The sequence below is a fragment of the Pectinophora gossypiella genome, chromosome 19 (assembly GCF_024362695.1).
Source record: "Pectinophora gossypiella chromosome 19, ilPecGoss1.1, whole genome shotgun sequence".
Taxonomy (NCBI): Eukaryota; Metazoa; Arthropoda; class Insecta; order Lepidoptera; family Gelechiidae; genus Pectinophora; species Pectinophora gossypiella.
This window is the reverse complement of record NC_065422.1, coordinates 11269364-11283109: the sequence shown is the minus strand read 5'-3', so window position 1 is coordinate 11283109 and position 13746 is coordinate 11269364. Positions and strand designations below refer to the sequence as shown.

The 13746-nt window shown below is 41.0% G+C and overlaps 1 protein-coding gene across 1 annotated transcript in view; it reads left to right on the top strand.

The window, feature by feature from the left end:
* The window catches only part of LOC126375401 (E3 ubiquitin-protein ligase SH3RF1), a 43901-nt gene that overhangs the window by 24912 nt on the left and 5243 nt on the right, over nt 1-13746 (top strand). The window contains exons 7-17 of the mRNA XM_050022308.1: nt 498-624; nt 1487-1559; nt 2323-3113; nt 3791-3997; nt 4931-5100; nt 6311-6438; nt 7013-7145; nt 7490-7560; nt 8022-8209; nt 11112-11216; nt 13101-13208. Coding sequence (XP_049878265.1) covers nt 498-624; nt 1487-1559; nt 2323-3113; nt 3791-3997; nt 4931-5100; nt 6311-6438; nt 7013-7145; nt 7490-7560; nt 8022-8209; nt 11112-11216; nt 13101-13208 — 2101 coding nt within the window. The remainder of the gene's footprint in view (nt 1-497; nt 625-1486; nt 1560-2322; nt 3114-3790; nt 3998-4930; nt 5101-6310; nt 6439-7012; nt 7146-7489; nt 7561-8021; nt 8210-11111; nt 11217-13100; nt 13209-13746) is intronic.

Here is a 13746-nt window from a genome sequence, read left to right as displayed (position 1 = left end):
CCGTACGCCGAAGTACGGTAGTGAATGTTGGGTATGGCAGAAGAAGCATGAAAGTAGAAATGAGGTCTTTGCGTAGCATCTGCGGTGTTGAGTATAGAGTGAGAAACAGTGTGATAAGAGAGAGATGTGGTGTAAAAGACTATATAGGCTGTTTGTGACATCATAACGAATACTAAGGGGGATGACTCAGACCATGATTCTGAGTTGATATCAAGTAGAATTTCCTGTAGGAAAATTCATGAAGATTTTAGCTGTTTTTAATTAATTTTAGTTAATAATAATAATAAAAGTTTATTTAAGTAAAATCTACGACACACATATACATTTACAACATTAAAATATACACACATTAATATTTAGTTGGAAAACATAGTTCCAGACTTTTTCCATACGATGTCACTAGCATCCTGTATACATGCCTACATACATAGGCGTGTTGCTATGTGTGTATGCGGCAAAGTGTTGAAATTAATTATACGTTTCTATGTATATTACAGGTGCAATTATAACGGTGCATAGACGTGTGGACGAGAATTGGGCAGAAGGCAGGTTGGACCAGCGGGTCGGCATCTTTCCTATAGCCTTCGTGGAACTCAACCAGGCGGCTAGGCAGCTAATGAGCAGGTAATTATCGTTTCCATACATACATAACATGAGTAGCCCCGAGAGGGTGTGCTACCGCCAAAGGATGTTATCATGGTGCCGAACTGAGCATACTACCCCAGTAGCCGCAGGATGGACTGTGGTCCGTGGACTAGGGATCGACGATCGGTGTCACTAACACCCTGTATATGCGTCGCGCTGTGTAAATTTCGTTAGTGCGTTTCAGGATAAGCGCCATCTGTGTTGTATAGGCGGACCTAGCTATTCCGGTGGGTCTGCCACAGACTATATTAACCGGAGAGGGTATAAAGCATACTCCACCACGCTGCGGGTTGGTAGAGGCGTTTCGGATAGTAATTGTCGGTCCCGGGCCGCAGCAGTGGGACGTATAAAACAAAACGTCGCAGCAGTGGGACGTTTTGTTGAAGAAAATCTAATCAGAATGTGATTTTCCTAAAAGGCGCTTAAATGGTTCCACTATAAGGTACAACCCCTGGTACTGTCAGGGACCCTAGATGCTTTCTTTTAAAAACCAGGGGCCTTTTGATGATATTTTTTTTGTAGCTTCTTTTCACCAGCTTTCGTTATGTGAAAATTGTCGGTTCAAAGTGTTGCCTACAAAATAAAAAAAAAAATATTTTTGAAATAAAACGTCAGGCGATCCGTTTGTTCGTTTGCCGCATATATTATATAAAAAATGAAAATAAATAATAATATATTAATAATATATTTTGACCCCTCTGTTCTCATCAAGTTCTACAATTTGTTTTATTTGTGGTATCCTGTGATTGGCGAACAAACATTGTACTTACTGTAATTATTCTTAGTTAATTAATAAGCTGTTGGATATCCTCAATAAATAAATAAATATTGGTCCGCGCAGCGTCCCGCTGAGCCGGCCCGTGCCCGCGCTGCCCGAGCCGCGCGCCGCGCACGCCGAGCTGCGCCACGCACAGGTCAGTGGTTATTTATTAAATCTTAACACTAAATATAAACAGGAGTTTGGTGCGAGTTTAGATGGTTCCGAACATTCCGATACCAAATGCATTAAAAACAAGCGGTAAAGAAGAGGGTAGACAGATATGTCTGCCCACTACTCCACTCCAATCTCATCAGTCATCCCGTGATCATGGCACTTGCAACAGTGTCGAAATATCGGGAGTCTCATATCCCTGATTTAAATGCGGTAAGAACCCGTTATTATGTGTTTTAAACAGGATGTTAAAGAAAGGTCAAGAGTACTCTAAACTGGCGAACATGCATGAAGCATGATGAGCGTGGAGGTCTCCAGGAATGAGTCGACAGGTCCGGTTTTTTACAGAAGCGACTGCCTGTGTGACCTTCCAACCCGCGCAGGGAAATCCAGCCCAATACACGTTAGGTCATATACCTCCGAAAATGCATTTCTCGGGAATGTGGGTTTACTCACGATGTTTTCCTTCACCGCTGAGACGTGATAATCATTTATGATCCAAACATGAATTAGAAAACTATTTCGACAATCATTAGTTTATGCCTGTGCTGGATTAGAACCTGCGACCTCAAAGTGAGCGGCGAGCGTTCTACCAACTGGGCTACCACGGCTCGTCAGGAATGAGTCTCCAGTAGTAATACTTCATAATCACCTTTGAATAAGTCACCCAAGTAGTCGATTTTTATAAGTAACAAACAGTTTTTGTCACCAATACAAGTTATCATGTTGTTTCCCTTTCCTTCCAGCACGCTCACCGCTACCAACAGATGTCGATGTCGACTCCGGCTGCAGGCCAGGGCAACTATCAGAACATAGCCACTATGAGCCAATCTCACCCCAACTACCACGCACACATCGCCACCCAGCCACAAGTGCTCATACCATCAGTCAACCAACACGTCTCCCTAGTAACCACTACCGCCGTACCAAGAAACATCATGGAACCCACACAAACAAAACACTCGTTAGATCTAATACATTTCACTAACATGCACAACAAAGCCTCAGGAACGATGGGATTGCAAAGCGTGTCGAGAATCGGTGAAAACTACGACAGGTTGCGAACGGCCAAATTCGATAGCTACACGACGTCAGTACAGAAGGTTGAAACGACATATCAAAACGTCAGATCGGAACATTTCCCGGTGTCAGTAGCGAATTTCAACGCGAACAATGTTAGTTCGGATTCCAGTTCGAGTATGAACACGCCTTCTAATGGCGGCGGGTCAACTAACACGCCGAATACGAGTTCTAATACGAGTACTTGTGAGAGTAATGAGCCTAGTTTACCTTCTTCACCTGATAATAACACTGAGAGGAATCCTACGGTGGTATCGGCTCACGTGGAAGAGGAAGCTAGTGTGGAGAACTTAGACGCCTCTTTGAACACCTCTATGGGAGTGCTCAGTCTAAATGAGAGTTCGACAGCAACTAATACGTCTTTGAATGTTAGTCTGCCGCCGGCTGAGAGTCCAAAATTGAATGCTTCGAATAATTCCACGCAAAGTCAAGAGAATCAAGAATCAACAGAGCAAAGGTATGATTTACTTAGTTATACTACTAACGGCTTATTTGACGCGTACAGTCCAAAATTTGTCACAAATAGGACATCAAACCAAGTGCTTAGTTACATACTGCCTCATCCACACTAACATTACAAATTTGAAAGTAACTTTGTCTGTCTGCCACCTTTTCACGCTTAACCCGCTGAACTAATTTAGATAAAATTTGGCATGGAGAAAGTTTGAGACCTACGTAAGAACATAGGATAGTTTTTATCCCGGAAATGAACCCCTAAGGGGATGAAAAGGGGGTGGGGAAAACGTGTCGCACGTGTAACCCGAGTAATTTTACTACTTCTAATATACATACTTTAACAAACTTTGGGGGATTATTTGTGAGTTGATATCAAGTGGCGGAAAATTCGTGAATATTTTCAGTCCTATATTGTGCTTTAAGCAGCATAAACAACGTAGGTATTACACGTAGGTAGGTAAGTACCGCGCCGCAACAAAAACTAAAAATCTGAATTAATTTTACCACAATTAAGTAGTCGTTTATTTTTTTCGTTACTCATATGTATACACTTTAAAACCATGTCACATTAACTTTTTTGACAAATTAAACCGCAAGTCTCATTAAATGTCAAACATGATAGTGCGACAGGGTTCTAAAGTGGGTACATGATATTGTTCATGACTGTATATTACACAGGTTGGACGTACCATCATCATCAAAGAACGTGAGGTCAGGCCCGGATTCTTTACTAAACTTCGGGCTGGGCCTTCAAGCGGCATTATCCCCGTCGCACGGGAAGGATGGATACCTAGTACGGGCACACAGAGACCATCATCACAGGGAGAAACGGCACAGTCTGACGCCACAATCGCACTTGCAAGGGAACCATTCGTCTCAGAACAGGTACGTTGTTTTTGATCGAAACTAAGAGAGATTATCGTGGTATTATTTACATTTATTTACCAGTTATACCTACATATTTTTTTGGGGAACGTAGCCACGAAAGTCTCTCATTAAAGTCAAGTGGAGTGTAGTAAATTGAACAAAAACAGCCTATATACGTCCGCGAGGCTCCATACCGTGAGGGGGTATGGAGCATATTCCACCACCGCTGCTCCACTGCGGATTGGTGGAGACGTTTCTTACGGCTAATAGCCGAGAAAAACGGCTTCACGTGCCCTCCAAAACACGGAATCATCTTACTTTTTCGGACAATCCGGTGATACAAGCCTACAAAATCCTTACCAAACACAGGACAGTCTCATAAAGACAAGTCGAAATGTCTTCTAAATATTCTATAACGTCGCATTGCACTGCGTTACATCGGTCTCTCGGTGCGCGAGACCAACTCGCACTTGACCGACCTTTCTATTAGGCCAATGTAATAGGTTGAACCGTATCGCCCACGATAAAGTTCGGGCTGTGTTACTGAAAACTGCACTTGCTAACTTAATAATTCACTGGCGCAAGTCCGGTATCGTGGTTGTGGTTCGAACCGGCGCTCCCCGTTTGAGAAGCAAATCGGACCACAGTGACTACACCACAGGCCCACTGTGACTACACCACAGGTCCACTGTGACTACACCACAGGATCACTGTGACTACACCACAGGATCACTGTGACTACACCACAGGACCACAGTGACTACACCACAGGTCCACTGTGACTACACCACAGGACCACTGTGACTACACCACAGGACCACAATGACTACACCACAGGACTACAATGACTACACCACAGGATCACAGTGACTACACCACATGACCACAGTGACTACACCACAGAACTACAGTGACTATTCAAAAAATAAAAATATTGTAATTTTTGGCCAGGCACTCAGCGGAGATCCTGGCCACCAGCCTGCTGGACGCGGGCCCTGAGCGCGGCGCGGAGCGGCGGCGCCGGCGCTCGCGCAGCAACGAGCGCCCGCTGCCTGCCGCCTACGTCGCGCTCTACCCGTACAAGCCGCAGAAACCAGACGAGCTCGAGCTCAAGAAAGGAGGTATACATCACATACATACACACCCTATAAGAATCTAAAGTTACACAAAACAAAAAAACAATAAACTCATTAGTTTGCATATCAATTGATACACAGAACGCGAACGTTCCTTTTGAATAGTTTCATGTGAGACGTGACTAATTGTAATTATAGTGACCAATTTAAAAATTGAGTTTACGCCCGTAAATCTTACCATCGGCCCAAGAGTCGTAGGTTATTAGCCTTCTTCAATCTTCTACATAATATAAAAAAACAATTGCTGTTTGTTTGTTTCGCTAAAACTCGAGAACACCTGGGCTGATTTGGATGACTTTGATTTTGAAAAGTTTCTCGTGGTCCAGGGAAGGTTTAAAGGGTGAGAAAGTATGGATAAAGGGTGATACGAGGTCCAGCAGGGTATGCTCCACCATCAGTCCAGGGTGGTTAAAATGGCCACATCGAAGCAATTCATCTAAGAAAGCAATATTGAAATTTGACATTTGCGCATACAATAATAAGTGCTTTCTTAGATTAATTGCCCCGATGTGGCGATTTTAACCCCCCAGGTCCAATCAGTCCAGTCGTAGGTTCATCATTTTTTATTTATTTATTAATTTATCAGATCAAATCAAATCAAATATACTTTATTGCACAGAACTAGAATTTCAACAATCAGACATAACACATGAATACAGTACAATTTGGGCGGCCTTATTGCTCTAGAGCAATTTCTTCCAGGCAACCAACAAAAGGAAACAAACATTTACAACTTGGATGCGGGATGGTGCAACAAAAAAAATAAATAAATAAATACCTAAAAGTAAAACTAAAGTTAATATAATAAATACTCTATACTATACATACATATATTAATTTATTTGTTTGTACACAATAAAACAGACACAAGAAACATACAAAGAAAACAGATAGTACAGGCAAGCTTATCTCTAAACAAAGAGATTTCTTCCAGCTGACCTACGTGACAAGAGAGACTTTCAACGAATTTTTTCTATATTATATAGATTTTTTTTTTTTTTGACGTGACTTATTGTAGATTTGCCGCAGGTGGCATTAACTACTTGGCCGGAGGTAGGTTCATCATCTCCCTAGCGTTATTCCGTTTTTTCCGGGGTCCGCTTACCTAATCTGAAGATTGATAGGTCCGGTCACCCATGGGTCGTAGGTTACTAGTATGTAGTAAGTATCCAGCTACAGAAACGTTTGTTTGCAGCGATGTACACGGTGACGGAGCGGTGTCGCGACGGCTGGTACAAGGGGTGCTCGGAGCGCTCGCAGCGCTGCGGCGTGTTCCCCGGGAACTACGTGGCGCCCGCCGCCAACAGGCACAAGCATGACAAGGTCACTATTATATCCTTTTACCACGCTCCATACAAAAATTCCATTCCGTGTGAGCGAGACATAGTCCTCGCGCCCTCTTGCTCTTTAATGGCTTACGGCCATTTAAGACTGAATTCAGGGGGGGGGGGGGGGGGGGGAAGCTCAGTTGTTATTGCCATTTGTCATCTCACCAGCAGTTTTCTTTCTCTACTATGGCTACACTCCATAAAAAAAATCTCATATGTATCATGTACCGTCTAAGGTGTAAGTGCGAATGAGACATAGTTCGCGTGCTATCCCTGTTACTGTACGTCTCAGAGGGGGTGGGGGCGGAGTTACCGTTCTTTACGAAGTCATAGAACAAGGAATAATACTACGTATAGAACGGTAACTTACCGCTCCCCGCCAGCGGCTGAGCTAGGTTTGCCTCACCCCGGTCTTACTTAGTCTTCAATCGTATGGGCGTCAAACGTCACACACAGGCGCGTGTACGATAACGTCAATGTGTAGTGTCTGTGTAAAACGAGGTGTTTTGTATGAAGTGTCCGGGGTGTGACGTAGTATAATTCCTTATTGTATATGGCGTGGTCCGCAGCAGGCGGGCGCGTGCGCGGCGCCGGCCACGAAGCCGTCGGCGCCGGCGGCGGCCAGCCGCGCGCCGCCCGCCGCCGCGCCGACCTCCGCGCCGCCCGACGCGCCACCGCGAGCCGCCAGCCCGCCGCCCGCCGGTCTGTATTCATGACGACAAATCGCTATTACATCAAAATTCAGAAAAATCGACGTTATTGCTGCACTATAGTCATCATTTTGTTTGCCAAAAAAACATGGTTTGTTGTCAAACTTTTGACAAACAGTATATGATTCAATAACGATCACAGTATAGTAATAATCGGTAATATAGTAAAAAGGTCGGTTTTTCTTTGAATCGTAAATCATAATTGACAAATTCCGTATTCATTAATAACTACTTTAAAGAAGCAAATAGTTGACATGCGGGTCAGTTATAAAATTTACCGAAACTTTATAAATGCAACGAAATAAATAATAACTACTACTGTGCTCTTTTTCACAGCTCAACCACTATCGTATCCATGGAATTCTTCGCAAGCGCAGCCTCAACAAAGTACACCGAGATCTGATAAGGTAACATACTCGTAATTATCATACATAATTAAAACACATACTTTGAATAAAAAAAAAGTATTTTCAGTTCCATACTTTTGCGACGAAAATTCCATCTGAAAATTTCACTTGGGCACCATTAAAATATATTGAAATTTTTCTTCTCGTGGTGCGAATTGCAATAGGGTATTTGACTGGGTCAAAGATAAATTATATCATGCTAATCTAGAAATAGGAGCCAATCTAAAATGATCAAAAAACAATCTCATTTTACTTTTCTACTTATTTTCGTGTACGACGTTTGACCGCTTTTGTTCATGACGTCACAGAACAGTATTTCCATGCAAACTCCAAAGAAAACTTTCATTTTGACGTTTCGTAAAAGGTATCTCATTTCACTATATAGCCTATTAACTTAAATTCATATACTAACTTATTGGTGGGGCTCGAATCGGGTAAAGTATTTTATTTTTCTTTCACAGTCAAAAGAAAAATCAAAGTCAGATAAGTCGTCAATATCAACCGGGGTAAGTCTGATGAAGCGTCTAGCTGCGATGAAGAAGTGCAAGTCTCCGCCGCCCGCGTACAGCATGGACAATCCAGTGTTTGAGGACTCCTCGCCCGGGCCTTCGCTGGGGCTCGTACAGCCGCCGCATCCCGTGCATGTCAGGTGAGGGAAAAAGAAAAAATATTAAAAAAAAATTGGCATAAAGTAACATAACTCCTGTATCCCCGAAGGTCGTGTCATTCCCCGCGCGACACGAATTATATCGAGGGAGTTGACCAATAGCCATGCAAGACCTATCCACGTAGATAGTATTCGCGTCTATTGGTCGAAACCCTCGATATAATTCACGACGAACACGGTTTCCGTGCAGAGCCTGCATGAGTTGTGGTACCTATATACACCCACTCTTCGCCAGCTATGTTTAAGTTCCATGTAATAGGGAGCGAGCCTATTGCAATTAACCGGGCACAGTTCCTGGAAACCACGTGATATCAATTATCTATGATCCAAACATGAATTAAAACTCAAAGTCGAAATTAGTGGCAAAAAGTAGATAAGAAAATATATTATTCACAAAAATTATCTGCTTTTTGACCAAACTAGGTAATTAGTTTAATATCAATTATATTTTACAGAAAAAATAAAAACAATATGAAACATTAAAATAATATAAAAACCGATAAAAATTATCTTAATTTTATAATAAATTCATCATCATATCCCGCATGTGTGTGTGTTAACATTGTACGTTAAAAACGCTCTTTCACTATATAAAAAGTATATTATACATTATTTACACGCGACAAAGATCGCTCCGGCCAAGTAGTTAATGCCATCTGCAGCAAATCTACAATAAGTCATGTCAAAAAAAAAAAAGAAAAAGAAGGACAAAGATCGCAGGCACCCCGCGACATTTGTAGCGGCGCGTGCGATGCTCAACCTATGCCGCAGGCTTTGACTTAATGTTTTTTCACTGTAAAGTTAAGAAGTATTGTAATCAACAAAAATAAATCTATTGAAACAAAATGTTTTAGTGAAAGAGCGTCGTTTGGGCTAACATAGCACCGCCATGGGCGAACTATATTAGAGGACAGTCAATCACTATAAAAATAATTTAAAAAAATAGTCTTTAGAGCTAGATGTCTTTTCTTCCAGCGCGACATAGGTTTCGGTAGCTTATCTGCTAGGAGCGCTACCGTCCGCGGTATGGGAAAATAATATTTTCTTATTTCTTATTGAAAGTAGGTGGCGTTGACAGCTATGATTGTTGTCATACTTTAAAACGTCAGCTATCATTTTTTTAAATCTATTAAAAGCTGTAGCTAACAAATTATTTAACTATTTGGAATCGGTTGTTATTGACATTTGCCATTTCACCAGTAGCGCGTAATTACTATTTAATACTACTAGAGACAAGTAGTATATTAAAAAATATATATATCAGGTTTTCCTCTCTACTACGGCTACAATCCATACAAAAATCTCATATTTATCATGTGCCGTCTAAGGTGTAAGTGCGAATGAGACACAGTACGCGCGCCATCCCTGTTACTCCTTACGGTCTTTTCAGATAAGTACCTCCCAGAGGGGTGAGGTCGGCGCCCGATACGAATTGGAGAGTTACCGTTCTTTTTTTTTACCAAAAAAATGTACATATACATGGAATAATGCAGACATACCAAAAAAACCGTCTTGGGTTTGGTCTGTTTAATCTATGTTATGGTGATTGACAGTCCTCTTTGTCTATAGTCCGTCTATGGTACCACTGTCTTGTTTGCGTTTGTGTGTCGCTCACATCCTGTAACTGTCCACCTCCAAGGGAGACCTGTCACTTTCATGCTACTGTCAATTTAAAATAGTCGTACATTCTGATGCGCCGAACATAATTTCATTTTAGTTTCACAGCTCCAAAAATAGAGCAACTTAGCACAAGAGATTTAGAACAAAAGAAAGAAAGAAAAGAGAAGAAGAGAGAAATAGAGGTATAGTTTTAGAACTGTCAAACTAATCTATATTTCTTTGAGATTGTTTGTTTAGAAGGATAAAGATAATAATACTGGCCTAGTGTGAAAGAGACATCAATAAAATGAACTGTTCTGACTTTGTGATCAAGCTATTCTTAAAAAAATATTTTTAATTTATTTTAAAAAATTGTAAACCCAAATTGTACAAATCAATTTTATAAAATAAATCATTTTATTTATTATTTATTTATTTAAAAAGGAATATACACTTCTCGAAACACATCGCAAGTTTATGCTTCGTAAAGATTATATGAAAAATATTAAGTCCAACTATTATTCATAAACAATTATGACATTTTACAGTGTATAACACCCATATTATAAAGATTATAATTCAAGATGTTAATCTTCGAAATTCAAATTTTAAACCGTGTTTTGTTGAACAAAAATTCGAGATTTGAGAAGTATAGTTGAAGTTTGACAGTTCTAAACTAAAAGTAGCTCTGTCTGTTACTTGCGCTAAGCGCCATGGAGGACGGCGCTATTTATGGATCTGTAAAATTTAAATAAAACTAAGCGTTGTCTGCCAGAATGTACACCATTGTTTGTCACGGGGTTTGTGTCGCTTCTTTTTAGGTTGTGTTTGGGAATACTGTAATATTTGGTAGTAATGTTATAACAAGGAAGGTGTAGTTTATTTAAGTTTAATAATTAAGTACCTTAGTAAGAGACATGAGAAAAAGAAGAGTTCTCTCGCGTTTTTACCAAAATGCATAAGTTACTTATAATATTTTAGTGGTAGTGTGGGTAGTTAGGAAATATAATGAAAAGAGACTTTAGTGACGTAATAAAGAGGCGTGACTTAGTTACAGATGATAGGAGAAATAGAAGCAGTAGTTGTATTAGTTACATAACGACAAGAGAACTTAGTAAAGAGTTAGAACATGGAAAGAAAAATGAGTTAGTAACATAGAGAGAGAAGTGACATATTAACATAGAAAAAGAAGTGACATAGCAAGAGTAGAGTGGAGAAAGAGATAAGGTAGAGTGGACAAGGAAGCGTTAGAGTTGGGCAGTGGAGAACCGTCAGTAATGTCCAGGTCGGGGTCCTGCCCGTCGCAGCTGCTGCGCGCGCTGCCGGCCTCGGAGCGCCTGCGGCACAAGGAGCGGCCCAGCCTGCTGGCCATGCACGCCCACCACTACAGGTGCGTACGACGGCCGAGGGCACGTGGCTCTATGAGTCTCACAGCAGGAGTACACCACATTGTTCATCCAGGGAACAAACTAACCGATTAGCAACGGTGTAATTTGAGGTAATCGATTACCAAAGGTGCCGTTTGAGGTAACCGATTACCAAAGGTGCAGTTTGAGGTAACCGATTACCAAAGGTGCAGTTTGAGGGAACCGATTACCAAAGGTGCAGTTTGAGGTAACCGATTACCAAAGGTGCAGTTTGAGGTAATCGATGACCAGGCGCAGCTTGAGGCCCAAGGCATAGCCAAGGTTTGTAATGTGGACATCAAAAAATATAATAAAGCTATCTTCATAAGAAGATGTTTTAGCAAATTTCTCTACACCGTTGATATAGCTTCATTAGTTTTACGGAAATAAAATATTTTATACAGCCTAGTGCGAAACTTACCTGGAAAATGGACTGGGGGTATAAGAAGGCCACATTGAAGCATTTAATTTCCACCCATAGTAAGCGAGCTTCCTCATGACGCGGTGCAATTCAAGGGATATCCGAACAAATGACAACCTAATCGTACTTTTAACAAACTGTCAAAACATAAATATAAATAAAAAATATTATAAATGCTAGAATAGACTTGATATAGAAGTATAGATAAGCTGCTTAAATTGTATTAGGTGCTTAAGCTCGCCAACAAACTTTTTTGCAGTTTGGCGAAACATAATTTATGTAAATACGCAGTGTACATTTTTGAATTAATAAAAATAACATGTCTATGAAATAATGAGTTATGATTACGACTTAAGGCATCGTCAAAGAATGGTCAAGCGTAACCCTTAAATCGCACATCTACGCCATGGAATGCAATATCCGATTGCGTCATGAAGAAGCTCCCTAAGTGGACATTTTCAAATAGCAATATTACATTTTAAGCCGATATGCTAAAAGCGGCATTTTAGACCATCTGTGCTGACAGTCGTCAATTTAATGAGGCGATATTCGGGTGGATCCCGTCCGTCCGATAAGCTGACCGGTCAATCGGCCCACCGGCCAATCGGCCCACCGGCCAATCGGCCCACCGGCCAATCGGCCTAATGGGATTTCTTTGTCCCTTTTAACCAGCGGGTGTTAGATTAGTAAGAACATAAACTCACTGGATCGGTTGATCGGGCGAAAGGGAAACACCCCTATATTTATAGGACCATAAATTTGATGTGTATTAATTTGATATGTATTGTTTTTTGTTTTTATGAATGGTATTTTAGAGTCGCCAATTTTGTGTGTCTGTATGTATTGCGCTTGTTTTGTTTGCTTATCATTTCACACACGCTTTTCATCGTAGCACGTTGACTTAACTGTTTTTTGCACAATACCTTTCATTATACTATCCTCTAAAATTTTATTAATATAAAAAACTAAATTACAATTTAGCATTTTGTATCGATGTTTCCTTTACATGTTATTAAAAGCTCAGATTTGCCTCTTAATAGCTAGATTATATGATTTATAAATAAATATTTTACATCTAATTCCTTGTAGAGAATGCTGGACCGAAAAAAGCTCTGGATCTTGGAAAATTATGTCTTTTGATTATCCATTTCATATATTTGTAGTAAGTAAACTTTTAAAATTGAGAATATAACCTTTGAAAAATAACATAACAATGAGTTTCTACTAAAGCGGAGAGTCGCATCTTCTCGCGAGCTTGCAATTGAGAGAGCGACAGAGCGAGAGAGCGTCTTCTCTCTCGTTCCCGCCCGTAATTAGTCGATTCCGTACGCCTCCGCTTTTGAGGAAACCTAAGAACATTTAGTGACGTCACAGGCCGGGTTACGAGTAATGACTCCGTGTGACGTCATTAAATGGTGCTGTCAATTAAGTGTAAGTAATATTGCAGGCCGACGAACACAGACAACCCCTGGCAGACCCAGCACAGGAAGTCTCAGTCACTCGACGTCACTGCTACTAGGAAAGAGAGGCACCACTCACAACCTATCAAAGAGAGGTAGTTTATTTTTTACTAGTTGTAATTACCCACTTTATCGCCTTAAGATAATATAATTTTTATTTTACTACAATAGATTCAAAATACTTTGCTGCTTAAGATAAGTGGAATTTTCCATCGCAAAAGTGTAGAATTGAAAATAATTTTAAAAACTAAAAAGAATCATGAATTTTGCGACGGAAAATTCAAATTAACAGCCTCCGTGGTCTAGTGGTTAGAGCGTTAGGCTCACGATCTGGAGGTCCGGGTACGATTCCCGATGGGGACATTGTCGAAATCACTTTGTGAGACTGTCCTTTGTTTGGTAAGGACTTTTCAGGCTTGAATCACCTGATTGCCCGAAAAAGTAAAATGATTCCGTGCTTCGGAGGGCACGTTAAGCCGTTGGTGCCGGCTATTAGCCGTAAAAACACCTCCACCAACCCGCATTGGAGCAGCGTGGTGGAGTATGCTCCATACCCCTTCCGGTTGATTGAGGGGAGGCCTGTGCCCAGCAGTGGGACGTATATAGGCTGTTTATGTATGTATGTATGGTCTG